Source organism: Siphateles boraxobius, unplaced genomic scaffold (assembly GCF_051911475.1).
Source record: "Siphateles boraxobius isolate OS27281-9 unplaced genomic scaffold, OSU_SipBor_1 13, whole genome shotgun sequence".
Taxonomy (NCBI): Eukaryota; Metazoa; Chordata; class Actinopteri; order Cypriniformes; family Leuciscidae; genus Siphateles; species Siphateles boraxobius.
Window position 1 is genome coordinate 18,622,659 of NW_027508733.1, and position 15,099 is coordinate 18,637,757.

A 15,099-nucleotide genomic window follows, 5' to 3' on the forward strand; every position below is an offset into this window, starting at 1 on the left:
GAATAGACAGACAGACAGATTATAAATAGACAGAGATAGATAGACAAATAGATAGTCAGACAGACAGACGGATGATAGATGGACAGGCAGACATAGATGAAAGATAGACAGAAAGACAGATAGAGATAGAAATAGAAGGATGATAGATAGACAGACGAATAATCGATAGATAGATGATAGACGGAAGATAGATAGATACAGACAGACAGGTAGACGGATGATATAGATGCTAGATAGATAGACAGACACAGACCATAACTAGAAAATATATTATAGAGATTAATTTTTTTATAGTTAAATATTTCCACAATATATATTTTTTTTAAATACACTTTTTGACATTGCACATTGATGATGACATCAGAATTTTATTTGTTCATGTGACTGAAATGAGAACAATAACAAAACGACAATAATAGTAATACAAAGAATGACAACAAAACTAGCAAAAATACAACCACTTGATCCTCAGAAACAGGAGAACCAACACACCAGCAAATTTGGCAATGTCCGCTGTGCCTGCTGGGAAAACAAAGGTTCACCCAGGTGTTGTTCTCAAAGAAGCATGATTCATATAAGCATTCTGTCCATTCCCTTTACATCTTTTTGCCTTTATGCAGTTTATTATGTCTCCAAATATGCGCCTTCCTTAAAAGCTTACAGTATTCCCAACTGTCTGGTTCCAGTTCATTGAGTTTTTTGGGTGGCCCGAGGTCCAACTGAAACAGCCTGAAGACATGGGACAACAAATACAACATGAGTTACAAACATGTTATTTTTCAAGCTAATCTGAGATGCAATAAAGGCATTATAATCACAAAGTCAAATACACCTCATCGTACCATTCTGGATACTCCTCCTTGGATTTAATAAGAGGGTCCTCGCCCTGTTTCAAGATGTTGACTCCAACTGCATGCGTGCAAAGTCTCACTGGATCCTTGCACACTTCTGGACCCTTAAGAACTTCCTTTACCATTCCTTTACCTTTTCCTTTCATTACTAGGAGAGACAAAATAATATTTATTAAGAAAATATATTTAAAATATGAATGCAAACCAATGTAAACAAAACATAATATAATAATATTATATAAAAACAAATGTTTTGAAAATTGGTCCTCCAAGGTCAGAAGACATATGTAGCCTAATAGGTACAAAATCAACCTTACCTGGTTTTTTAGCATAACTACGGTATTGAATAAAAAAAGTGTTAACAAAATGCTCGTTATAAGCATTCAGAACAGGCAAATGTATCCTTATCCTCTTCATAGAATGTAGTACAGTATGTGCCATTGTGTCTCATCGGATTTTCCACCATGCTGTGTACATGTACGTGAGACGTACTTCCGGATGAATCTGCAACACGCATGCGCGGTTTGCGTACGGTCTAGTCTAGAAACGTCAGTTTTCTTTTAAAAAAGATTACTAACTAACATTCAGTGTAACATAACAAACTCCGAAGGTGCAAAATATAAAATAAATAAAAAGTAAACACAGATTATTACTCTATACCTTTTCACTCCTGTCCTGCAGAGGGCAGTAAGACCGAGGATGAGTTATAAACACCACCGACTGTCTGTTGTTTAGACCAGCCAACATGTCGGAATACAAATCTGTTCAGAAAGGGTCTTTAAACCTGAAAGGAGTGTCTTTACAAAGCAAAAAGTAGGTATTTGTTTATTTTCATTCTTTTATAAATATCAAAACATTTTAGCTGTTATTTGTTGTGGGAAAATGTTGGCGTTTCCTGTCTCGACAGCCGTTAGCTGTTGTGCTAGCTTTGTGTTGATGTTGTTCCAGTTATATAGGTAAGTGTTATTATGTATGCAGTTTTACTTCTTTTGTGTTTTTTTTCTATAGGAAAAAGAAGAAGGACAAGGAAAGGAAGCGTTTAGAGGAGCAGGCTATGGCCTTAGAGCAGGAGGCTATGACCAGCCAAAATGAAAACGGAACTAAGAAAGTTTATGTTGACAAAAGGACGCCAGCACAGATGTCATTCGACAAAATACAAGAAAAAAGGGTATTTACAACATTTTATATTTGTCATATATTGTTTAAGTGCCGTATACAAATACTAATTGTATTTTCTGTGATTATTTTGAATTCTAAGTAATAAATTGTCAGTTTCACTGAATGAAATTTCTCTGACTTGCTATTGGATTATAAAGTGATATTCATTCTTTCTTTATCATATTTGTTATTAGCAAATGGAAAGAATTTTGAAGAAGGCCTCCAAAACACACAAGAGAAGAGTTGAGGTAAGGTCAATGATGTTTATATTCATATTTTAAGTAGCGTGTTCGTGTGTTTTAATTAATTTGTGAATGTTTATTTATGTTACAGGATTTCAACCGACACCTGGACTCTCTGACAGAGCATTATGACATTCCCAAAGTCAGCTGGACTAAATAAATGTCAATGGCTTTTCAGCTGGATGCTTTCAGAGAAAAAACACCTGCTATAATACTAATTTTGAGTATAGAATAATGAGTACTGGGGGGGAAAAAAGGTCCAGAGTGATTTTAACATGTTGCTGTTATACTCTGTGATAGATTTTTCTTTTTAATTTCAGACCACTGTATGTTAAAAAGTTTAATTTTCCTGCAGTTGCTTAGTAAGGTCCACTTGTCTGCCTGCAGTGATCATTTAACATTTGGTTAAACTATTTTACCTTGGCATATAAGTACAGGATGTTATTTTGTATTATTTGCATGCTGTAATGATTAGTAATAGTTGTTGGTTTAAGAGTGACTGAGCTGAGACCAGTGGATTTCACACTATTACTTGTTTTACGTTGCATATGGACAGCTTTATTTTTTTTTTATTACTCAAACTTGTGGATATCTTTTTTTTTCTATTAGATATTCATTCTGTGTTCATTAAATGTCTGATTGGCCAATCAGAGTTGCATACAGAAACCAGAAACTGCGTAATAATTTCAAATAAAGACTAGTTATAAGTTTCAAGACTATAAAGCTATATTTTTCCATTTAATAAAAATGTCATGTATCTAGATTGCACCATACATTCAGAGTCAAAGTCTAACTTGCCTGTAAACAAAGACAATGTTGTGCCAACGAAGTGCAACAAGGCTCATGTATAAATAGATTATGGCCTGGTTTAATCGACCTTTCAGAGTAGGGCTTAGTTCAATTAGGACATTTATAGCTTTTATAAACGTGCCTTAGAAAAAAAAGCATTACTGGGTCATTCTATGAAATCGGTGCCTTTTGTGTCCCTAAGATATAATCATACAGAATTACAATAACAAAATATAAATTTGTGATTTAAAAACATAATATGTATTATTTCCTCAATATTACATTACATTAAAGTAAATTGAATATTATATTAAATAATTAAAATTGCATTTATGCTGGTAAGGTTTTGACCTGTCCATATATGATTGTTCTTTTTCAGCAGGACTTTTAATTTGCAAATTGAAGGCAAAATTATACAAAAATCACATTTGCATAATATACTAAGTGTCTCATTGTTAAGCAATGTTTTGGCATAAGTATACATTATTTTGTATAAAATATAAATATTTGTATCGGTGTGTCCACTGATTTCATGTCAGCCCTGTTACTTTCACGTTCATACTTGCAAAATAATTGTACATTCCAGTGTGCATTTTGAGACAACAATGTCAATGAGATGATTCAAGACAAGTTGCTTTAAATTAAAACAGCTCAAACATGCATTTAAGTCTGGGATTAGTAAGCCTTGTCTGTGAAAACGGGGGTATATAGACTTTATTCAGGGTAGCATCATATTTAATTTTTGACGAATGAAAACGAGGCTGTGAGGTAGTCTACAGAATATTGTGTTCAGTGGATTCTTGTACTATTGTTTAACAACAATCCTATTGTTTACCTGGTGAAAAGTTTCTCGGGAAACCCCCCCCCCCTAAACAGTTTTAAAAGTTGAGAAAATTACGTGATCTAGGACCTTTATACAGTGCGTGCCATTGTAAACACTGTCCAGTACTACGTCTGGTCTATCTCTCACAGTCTCGTTTTCTGTTAAATTCAAAATGGCGTCTAAACCTGACAAAGGCTATATTATCGCTGTTGCTGTTATTTAATTTCACAAAAGTTTTTATAATAATTAAAATGTAATTTGATGTACAATCTAAGTATAATGGCACAGAAAAACAAATGCTGCTTGAGCTCGCCATTTGGTCCAAAAACAAGACTAATTCCAGCAGAAGGCGCTGTTGGCTAGTGACTGAACTAAAATATTTTCATGCTATCACGCATCGTCTTCAAAAACTGAGACATGTGAAATGTGTAATGTCTATTTTATATGTCACAAATAATCATAACCTTTATCCAGATCAACTTAAGTGTGTTTAATCTAAAAAATAAAAAAAAATCCCAGTGTGCGTACCGAGGAAATCGAACCCTTGACATTGGCGTTGCTAGCAGGTAGGCAAATTCAAAAATTAAAAGTTACGTTTTCTGACATGGCACACAGCCACCTTCGAAAGAACCTCTCATCATGTATAATTATTGTTTAATAGTTGACATTGAGTATTATTTAGATATTTCTTACATCAGCACTGTTTAATATTATCTTCCACATTCCAAAATAAGTCCCATTCTTGTTAGATATGAAATATTTGTTTGATGCTAAGGTCACGTCATGCTGATCTGTGATTATACCCTCTGGTGCAGCTTTGATAGTCAGTTTATGAGGGTGTAATTAACAAGGTGATTATGTGGTTTTCCATGTTTTATGTTTGTTCATCCCATGTGTGTTCAAAGTACACGTGCACGCGCACAAGTGGCCTGAACCTTGTAATTAAAGGGATATTTTACCCATATATATATATATATATATATATATATATATATAAATTACATAATTTGCAATGCTTTATTTTAGTTTTGTTTATTTAAGGTTTTTATCCACTAAACTCTCCCTGTAGCCAATATTCACAAAATCTCAGACTTAATTAGATGCTAGTCATAAATTACTGTTGCTGTGGCTAGCAGGGTGGATTGTGTGTGTGTGACACTGGAATGATGTCACATATGGTTCTGATGAGAATGTAAAGTATTGATGTTATCTAGCATCTGACTCATGTAATTCTCTGTCCTATATTGCACTAGTCTTATCTTTAAGATTTAATGTTTTGGCTAGTAACGTTTGTGGTGTATTAATATATTCAATTAAATGCTTCAAAGATCTGAAGCCAGCGTGGGAGGGCTACAGTTATTTCAGTTATTACTAAATTATGCAATCTACCCAATCATATTGTCTAGAACATCAACATGGAAATTCCCATTTGAAACTGTCAGTTTTAATTTAGCGACTACAGTTAAGAAGTACAGCTTGCTATATAAAGCAAAAATGGTTTAGTTTGTACAACCCAAGCTGTTTGCTACCTTCACTGTGTTATACATTAAGTGTTTTTGACTTTTTTTAGTGTACTACTATTCGCTTTGGTTCCTTGTTCTGTCCCAGCATTGAAATTCAAGGATTAATCTTAACCCCTGATGAGCCCACAAAACTTCACCCAAGATGGTCTCTAATCATGAGCGCACTGCCTGCACGGGCCACATGTCTAAACGCAGAGCTCCAACCCACAGACATAATGAAAGTGCTGGAACTGAGATACGAGCCTCAATGAAAAACAGAAGGGCTTCAGAGCACGGGGTGCCGCCGTCTGATTTTAGGATAGTTTAAACAATATTATGCTCCATATGCAGAGCCATTTTGATGCACTATTGGTTAAAGTTGTATATCAGAAGTTTAAACAAATCTGGGGGGAAAAAACTATTGTTTTATGTTTAGAGGTGTACAATTTATTTTTATTTTTTACAATGGTGACCTAAGATTTAAGGTGTTGCAGGACAACTCTGCAAAAAAACAAAAACAAAAAAACCCTAAATAAAAGTAAATAAATCTATATCATAAAAAAATAATGTTATATGTAGGCCTATGTATTAATAATAAATGTGTTATTTTGTTATAAATAACAACATTTTTAAATGCATTGGTTTATAAATGTATTATTTACTGAAAAACCAATGCATTTATACATGTATTATGAAATAAAGACATTTATTTCAAAATGTATTATTTTTTGATAAATAATAGGTTGATTTATTATGAAACTAAATAAATAAATAAATAATAATAATAAAATATAAACGTGTTATTTTGTCATAGATAAAATGTATAAATACATTTTTATACATTTATTATTTACTTACTGAAAAATATAAATGCAATTATTTCTTATAATAATAAAGTAATAAATAATTATTCTAAATGATAAATACTTTATTTTGTCATAATAAACTTTATAAATACATTTAACCAATAAATCACTGCATTTATTTCTTATAAAAATAAAGTAACAAATGTTCAAAATAATAAATGTGTTGTTTTTTTTAATTTGAAATACCTTCATTTTAAATGTATTATATAATACATTAATAAATGTGTTGATTTATCAGTAAATAATAAAGTAATGAATAATTATTACATATAATAAATGTGTTACTTTGTTATAGATAACAACTGAAATACGTTTATTTATAAAAGTATTATTTACTTATTGATAAAAACAATGACAAAACACCCTATTAATAAATAAAGTAAATAAATATATTATCATATATATATATATATATATATATATATATATATATATATATATATATATATATATATATATATATATATATATATATATATATATATAGCCTATATGTATTACAAATAATACTGTTATAATACATTTATTTATTATAAAATAAAGTATTAAATTATTAATAATAATAATAATAAATGTGTTGTTTTGTTATACATAACATAAATACATTTATTTATGAATGCATTATTTACTTTCTGATAAATACTTAAAATATCAATAAATAAAATACTAGGCCTACGTGTATGTTATTATAAATAAAGTTAATTTGATTTATAATAAATGTACAATTTTAATACACCGACATTTTAACTTCTTAACTATTTCAATTATGCTATGCTACGTATAGGGCAGCTGCTGACACCTCAAAGTCTCGACTTGTTATTTATCTTTTTTTTCCCCAGACAAAATAATCCCAATGGAATTCCTGTCAGTGTCCAACCTTGATAAAAGTTGATTTAAGTGACCGGAGAGGAAAGACCCGGTGAATACCGACATAATTCATAACCGGAGTCGACGTTAACCCTGTGACATCGAGCGAGGGTTCAAGACAGTATCGAACAGACCAAATGCATGCAGCAAACGAAAACACTCGAAAAGCAGCCGTTGATGTTATCTCTTGCAATAACTATTAAGCGATGAAAACAATAGGGAAAAAGACGCAGAAAGCTCAGGGGGAATAAGGGCGTAATATTGCCAACCCCCTCGCGCAGACGGAGCAGTCTGCCAATAGTCCTGAACTTTACACTTACGGGTCATTGATGACGAACGTTGCGCTGCCCTGTGGGACTCCAAACACATGTCTGTTTATGTTACAGATTCATGCCTCAAGGTTGCCTCATCATGTGATTTCATAAGGCACATATGAGAAAGGCACTTACAATAAAGTTTTACATTGGCTGGCATAAATAGAAGTCATCTTTAAAGTTAAAAATTAAAGTCATCTTTCTTTGATTTATGGCAAACCTCCTGCACATAATAGTTCAACATGCAACAATCAAACCACCGCTTGTGGCTCTAATTGTTTTTAATTTACTATCGGCACTAATTCAATGGAAATGAGGACAACTACTACAGTACCACATGTTCTCAAATCGGTTGCAGACCAATAGGGGAGATTGAGGAGGACAGAACCTGATTTAACACTGTAATCAGTGGCACCGTATTGCTTTTGTTGCGTTTTGGTGCCAAAATTTAAATCTTAAAAGAATAATCAGGGTTTTCAGTGCCATCTCTTGTATAGAGCTTATGCATTAAAGGAAATGCGAAAAAAAAAATATTGTTTTTGTTCATTTTTGATGCTTAAAGCATGTTTTTTTAAGTACAATCAACTTGGATGTTTAAGTCATTTAAACTTAAGTTACATTAAACTGACTTAATGAGAAAATAAGTAATTTTTTTAAAAAATGCTTAACTTATTTTGATGAGTTAACGTAATGTAAAAACATGTTGTCAACTTACTTATCTTTGTTTTTAAGTGAACTGATTTTTTATTATTTAAATAGAAGAAAGTCAGTCATGCATGTGTAGCACATGGGTGAGTCAATAATGACAGAATCTTAATTTTTATTTGAACTAGCCCTAACACCTACAAAATGATTGTACGAATAACAAAAACACAATATGCTTAGCCTAGATCTGGACCAAAATATCATCATCTGCATGTGCATTTTCTGGCCCATCTCTCATTTTCCCCATAAAAGCTTTGTAATGAGTTGAGGGGAGGGTTGTGGTACTGGGCCAAATTACAAACCTTCCTCCGTCATCTAGTTGAGGCTGCTAAACTCTACCTACCAATTACAGCTACAAACCCCCTGAATGCTAAACCATCCTGTTTCAGCCTTTTTAATGTTCTTGTCTCGCAACCCCTCCAGGAAGCCGGATTGTTTGATGGCTCAGCAGACAGTCATTTTAGAGGATCCTTTGGGAAAGAGGAAACAGCAATTTAGACCCATTGTCTAGACATAAATGAGGAGAAATGCCTCGTTTAAAATCAAGAAATGTACGCAATCACTGATGTAATTCTATGAACATGATGAATTTATGAGTCGTTTTTAAAATCTCCATTGCATTAGAATACACATATGTCCTTAATTGTTCTCAAACACATGTTTTGAAAGCAAACGAGAGCCAGTTATCCATAAGCCTATAAGGGAATGGCTAACTGTCAACACATAATCCTCCACACTACAGCGCTAATAAAACCTAATGGCAACCTTTCGTTGTTATTGTTATACAGAAATCGTCACATTCTTGAAGTATAACCTTCCCCATATGCTCTCCTCCAACAGCTGGTTTGTTCTCACTGTGACAAATCCAATGGCAAACATGCGCAAGTGGACCATTGTTTGCGCCTGGGCCGGACATCAGGTTCACCTCCACCGCTGGTCTCCAGATCCCAGTGCAGATAGAGCTAACAACTTGGCTCGAACGTAAAGCCTGAAACTCAATACAGCTGTTCCTTCTGAGCTCTTACGAGATCTTGCTAACATGTCCTCAAGTATGATTACAAGATGATATGAAACAAAAGCCGTCTTTGAAAAATCTCCAGACATGGTTTATGTGGTTAGCCAGATAAGTTTATATTACGTAGCGTTAAATGTGGATAGGCATACTCGTAAAAATAAAGTTTCTTTCTTGGCATTGATGGTTCCATGAAGAACCTTCAACATGCATGGAGCCTTTCCATTGCACAATTTGGTTCATGGTTATAGTGGAGAAAGGTTCTTTAGATTAGCCTATTAAAATGTTCTTCGCACCATGAAAGAAAAAATGGTTCTTAAGAACTCTTCACTGAAAGGTTCTTTGGGGGAACTAAATGGTTCTTCTATGGCATCATGTAAAAACCCTGTATTTGAAACCTTTATCTTTAAGAGTGTATCTAGCTAGACTACATATCCTGCTATTGAGCATTACTGAGAATAGCTACAGATAATAATAATGAAGCTGGACACGCTAGCTTTGAAAAACGGAAGGTAATAAGTAGCCAATCCCAAAACTGACAGAGCTTTTCTGCAAACTGTTAAGTTGCTTCTTTCACATTTCGCGACATTTCAAATAAAATTGTCAACTTGAGTGGAGCTAAAAGCGCTTTCAGTTTTATCCGAAACAGATGAACGTGAATCTCGCGATGCTTGGTTCTTCTTGAACTTATTTCACGACAGTCCGGTCAGTGGCTGGTGGCTTAACGCTCTTTCTCGTTTAAAAATAACGTACTGCCACCTACACTAAACCCTACTCAGACCTAACCTATAGTGTTAACAAAAAGCAAAACATGAGATAAAACGTATTTGCTGAAGCAACCCTGCCATTTTAGTTTGTTTCTACAAATCTTTGAGGTGAAGTATTTTATTGTGATCGTGTTTCGCGGGACTCGTATTAGCCTACCCGAGAGGTGAGTTACCGAAGTTTATCAGCCATATATGGCGCTAGTTGTGATTCTACATCAATATTTACTCGTCCTTTACAAATCATGTATTGTGGTAAAAGTGTTCTGAGGTCATCAAACTACTATTGTGCAAGAAACAGCATGAAAAGTCTATTAATTCTTGATTTAACCATTTATGTGAAAAGTAATAAAAGTTGTTGGTCTTTTACTGACAAACATGTGCATTTCATCTGGAAACTGCAGTGAATTGAATTTAAAGGTATGTTTTTTGAGTTGTGTAAAAATGATTAGGTAGGCCTGGATGCAATTGCCTTTGTTAACCTAAACCCACTAAACATTGGATGTCGGATAGACGTGCAGATCATGTCTATATTGGGTTCGTCGGTCCATGACCAATTCTGGACATCTATTCGACGTTCAAACTAGGTCCACTATTTGGACGTCCAACCATGACCCAACTTGTACGTCATCTTGATGTTCAACCGTTGACCGTTGAACTGGGTAATTTTTTGGACCTCATTTGGACGTCTATTACAGGTTCAGGTAATTTACGTGATTAATATGCAATATTTTTTTATTTACAAATATCAACATTGTTGTTATCAACATGATTAATACATATGAATACAGATTATTTATAATTATGTAAGATCATTTTCCAAAAACTCCAAGGGTGTAATGCTGTGGCTCAAACAGTAGAGCGTTGGCACTTGCAACGCTAAGATCATGGTTCAATTCCCAGGGAAAGCAATGAATAGGAATGTAAATGTGTAATGCAATGAAAGTTACTGTGGATAAAAGCGTCTGCCAAATGCATAAATGTAAATACATGGTACAGAAAACACGTCCTCCACCCTTTTGAAACATGGGACTACAGTTAAAGAAGTTTTAAAAAGACGTCCACAAATGACCACATTTGGTCCCAACGACGTCAACATTAGACGTGCAAAAGACGTTGAATAAAGACGTCGCCTGCCGTTACAAAACAACCCCTTCAGTGGACCGAAATTGGACGTCCAAAATTTTCAAAAAAAAAAATGCTGAAAAGGACATCTTCAGATCGACAAAGGTGGTTTAATGCTCTTTGCTATCTAGCTGCTGTTCAGTTGGTTAGCCTAAAATAAGTAAACGAACAGTAATCAAAAAGTCCCTAAAATCCCTTTACATCCATCAAACTAGACAAGCCTGACTAACTTGACAGAAGATTTTCTAACATCCTTTGGGTGAAGCTATTCAAAATTCATACATTTCACATCTTAACTAGTTACTACCACAAAATGTGGCATTTAAAGCTATGCAAGTTGTTTTGACGCTTCCAGCTATTGTCTCTGCTAATGACAAGTTTGGATTTTAACTACATGATGAATACCCTGCGCTAAGCTCCATCTGGGCCTTGTTTCATCTTGGCTTGATTGCTGAGAGATTGATTGTTGCTTTGGGCTCTGAGGAGGTGCTGTACACATTAATTTCTTATTTACATATGTTTTGGATCCAAAATAATGTTCTGATTCTCCCTAATCTATCCTTCCACTGCAATTCGCATTGCGTCCAAAAGCGTTAGCTAGCCAGCCGTAGCAGTTCTATGCAAGATGTCGCCAAGACCATAAAGTGATCTTAAGCGAGTTAATCTGTTGGTTATGATTAAAGCACCCAACCCCCCTCCCCCACCCCCCCATTAAAAATATTTTCTGTATGGGGAAATCGGCTAAAGGTTAGCACATCCGTAAGTTGGTTTGTTTTAGTCTGAGAGAATCAAAACTAAAATGTGCAAGAAAGAATTGGGGGAAAATGACCTACGAGCGCTTTTCCTTCCAGCTAACCATGGAAGGCTATTTCAGGAGCTGAGGTCAGCAGGCCTCATTCAGTTGATGTCACCTCCTGCGCTCTGAAGTGGCGTATTTAGGAGCGCTGGAATGTGGTTGAGGAAGTGGTTTAAAGCTACTGTCTGCCAGGCTCTTCTCGGACAAAGTATGGACAGGACACAATGAATGGGGGTCTACTGTCCAGACACAAAGGGGTTTGAAATAAGCACGTTTCTATGTGAATTCATCTTCTGCATGTGCTATTGCGAACAAATTAAACTTTCTTTTACTATAATATAGTAGAATTTTTGAGAATTTCTAAGAGTTTAGTTCTAGCTAGCATGCGGAGCAGTACACTGAAAAAAAAATTCTTTGAAAATCATTTTACTCACAATTTACTAGCAATTTACTTACCTTCATGTCGTTCCAAAAAAACATGCTATGTTTTCGTTGAAAAAAGAAAGAATTTTTTAAAGCTATGGCTACAGTTATTTTCCATAAAACGACAGTTGTTGTGAAGCACCAAAAATGAGAGAAAACAAAAAAAAGCATGTCATGGTCAATAATTCAATAAATTGTGACATTAAAATGTATTTATTCATTCTAAAATCTATGATGTAAAAATAGGGAAAATGATTATGCAATTAAATATCAAACATTGACGTATAAATGTTTTTTTTTTCATCATAAAAGCATGTTATGACTAATAACCATTCAACTCAGAGATTTGAAATTTCATTTACATTTTATTTACATTTTTACTTATTTATTATAAAATCAAAATAAATAAAACTAACAATTAAAATAATTTGAGCGCGAGTGTTAGATAATGGCAATGTTAATCTAAATGGAAACGTAGGGGAAATGATTAAGTAATCTAATTTTGACAGATACTGATAAATTCTAAAAATCTGTAATATAAATCTACAACAAGTAGTGAGAGACACAAAAAAGCATGTTATTGCCAATAACCAATCAAGACATTAAAATGTATTACAATTTATATTTTTTATTTTATTTATTAACTCCCAAATCTAAACGAAAAAAATTAATCACTAAGAACTTAATTTCAAAATGTTGCAAGTTTTACGTAAATTAATTTAGGCATCACAACATTATAACGTACAGTATGAAAAGTGGGTATCAATATTGACGTAATTTTGAGGTATACCTTAAGTCAGCGTTAGATCCAATCTAAATGTGAAAACAGTGCAATTAAATATCCAATATTGAGAAATACTGAGATAAACCAAAATCCATAAAATGTTAATTTTTGTCTGAACTATCCCTTTAAAAGCAGCCAAAGTTGTTGATGCTTTGAACTTGTGAAAGTATTCCCCAAGGAGCAGCACTGAAGAAATCTCAGAAGTCAGGACCCAGTGTTTGCCTGTCTGATACTGGTATTATGATTGTTTGAGTAGAACTTTGTCAAGCAGACGTTTCCCCCAAGTATTGTGTGGTTATCTAATCTCAGCGGCTCACTTCGGTATGTGAGGTGCTTGTGGTCAATGCGGCTCTAGCGCACATGCACAGATATCTAGCCGTGTTTCTTCACAAGAGAGACAGGATGAGGAGATTTCAGTAAACGCCTTGTCTGACACTTCGGAGTAATGAGAGGATTACGGTGAGACACGTTTAGTTTCCCAACTCCAAGTTGCCCACACATAAGACAACAGCATTGTGTCTTGTCGTTTTTGGTAGTAAACAATGTGTTAGTCTTACTTTAGCACCAAAAGGTTAGGGTTTGTGCACTTTATGTTCAATTATTGGGAAGATAAACTGCAAAAGAAGCTTTTCCATGTCGTAACCAAACCAATCCTGTAGAGGTCACTGTTCCCCACACACTATCTCCCTCCAATTCAGGTTGGTATGACAAGCAGCTAGCGGCAAGATTAGCCTTTTAAGAAAAGGCACATTAGACCCCAAGAAAAATGTTTAAGTGAATGAAATGACTGAAAACTCTAAATTACGGCTTTCCTAGTGTAGCCCAAACAAGTGAGATTAGCACAAACCAAATAATTGAGCTGGAGATGCTAAAGCAGTTTGCTTGTTTCTTAATTTATATTGCATTGCAGCACACTTAGCTTAGTAAGCCATGCATAACATTTGTAATGTTATATTACTAGCATGTTAGCATCAAATTAGGGCCTTGAGCTATATTGAGAGAGATAGATGCTAGATTGATTGTAAAAGAATGTGATGGTTATAATCGCCATAAAATGTTTTTAAGTCAATTTTAGTACAGTATCCTTTTTGTTTGTTTATCTTTGAGGTAATTGTACAAAATCAACAACTTTTGCAGCTATATCAGCTTTCATTGTTTTTGTTTGCATATAACGTTATAATTTTGGCTAGCTGAGGTAACCCTGGCCTGTAGAAAACACCAGTCTGTTTTAGAAACCAAAAAAGTCATAAAATACCAATTACGAATGTGCTGGTATTTCTCGTGTTTGCTTTTGACGTGATATATTTACCGACGTATTGAGTTGCACAGGACATCAAGTACATCTCGGCTCTCTATAGGTGTGTTGCGTGCTTGGGAGACCTGCTGTTTGTTATTCTCTGACGTTGTCGCCTAGCAACCAGCTTTTTTTTAGGGAAATCCTTGTGTGTGTGAGAGAACACCTGGTTTTGTGACGTGAGCAGGCAGCCAATCCTCAGCGGGAGCAGCACAGTGGTATTGACTGATGTGGGACAGTTGGATGGCAGCCACAAACATACATATGAAATAAGCAGAGAGGCTTAAGTTTATGGAGTGTAGGGTTTTTTAAACAGATCCTATTTGAATACCTCATCCATGACATAGATGTGTGGGTGACTCTACAATGTATTGTGAAGAAAAAGGCTGGGGACCTTGCTCAGAATTCAGTCTGAAGTAAGACCTTAGCCTGGAGCTCATTGCTGGGAAATATCTGTGCATGTCCCAAGCTTGCAGTGCCCTTGGGTTTCATACTGATGCATGCTCACTTACTGAGATGATGGCTCTGTGATCATAAACCGCATTCTATGTCTCACAGCACTAATGACGCAATCTCACACATAGTTATGCCATCAGTCATCGACTTTTTCACCTCGGATGACTGCAATAGATGTTCACCTGTGACAAGAAAACACTTTTCAAGGGTGATGTTGATGGTAGCCTCCAGACACATCGACACGTTCGCCATCTTGGAACAGTCAACATTTCAGATGCTGTCATCACAGTAAAAATCAATATGTTTTCCAAGATGCCAAAACATTGTG

General features: G+C 34.6%; 2 protein-coding genes across 2 annotated transcripts; one reads left to right on the plus strand and one right to left on the minus strand.

Moving 5' to 3' along the window:
• Positions 1–348: 348 nt before the first annotated feature.
• On the minus strand, positions 349–1,345 carry mrpl54 (mitochondrial ribosomal protein L54). Its single transcript, XM_077226264.1, has 3 exons — positions 1,169–1,345; positions 843–999; positions 349–729 (listed from the first exon to the last, which is right to left on the minus strand). The coding sequence occupies exons 1-3, from the start codon at positions 1,290–1,292 to the stop codon at positions 597–599; spliced, it is 414 nt and encodes a 137-aa protein (XP_077082379.1). The 5' UTR covers positions 1,293–1,345; the 3' UTR covers positions 349–596.
• Positions 1,346–1,357: 12 nt separating this feature from the next.
• Positions 1,358–2,667, plus strand: fam32a (family with sequence similarity 32 member A). The gene is made up of 4 exons (XM_077226265.1): positions 1,358–1,664; positions 1,860–2,019; positions 2,204–2,257; positions 2,343–2,667. The coding sequence occupies exons 1-4, from the start codon at positions 1,597–1,599 to the stop codon at positions 2,409–2,411; spliced, it is 351 nt and encodes a 116-aa protein (XP_077082380.1). The 5' UTR covers positions 1,358–1,596; the 3' UTR covers positions 2,412–2,667.
• The last annotated feature ends 12,432 nt before the right edge of the window (positions 2,668–15,099 follow it).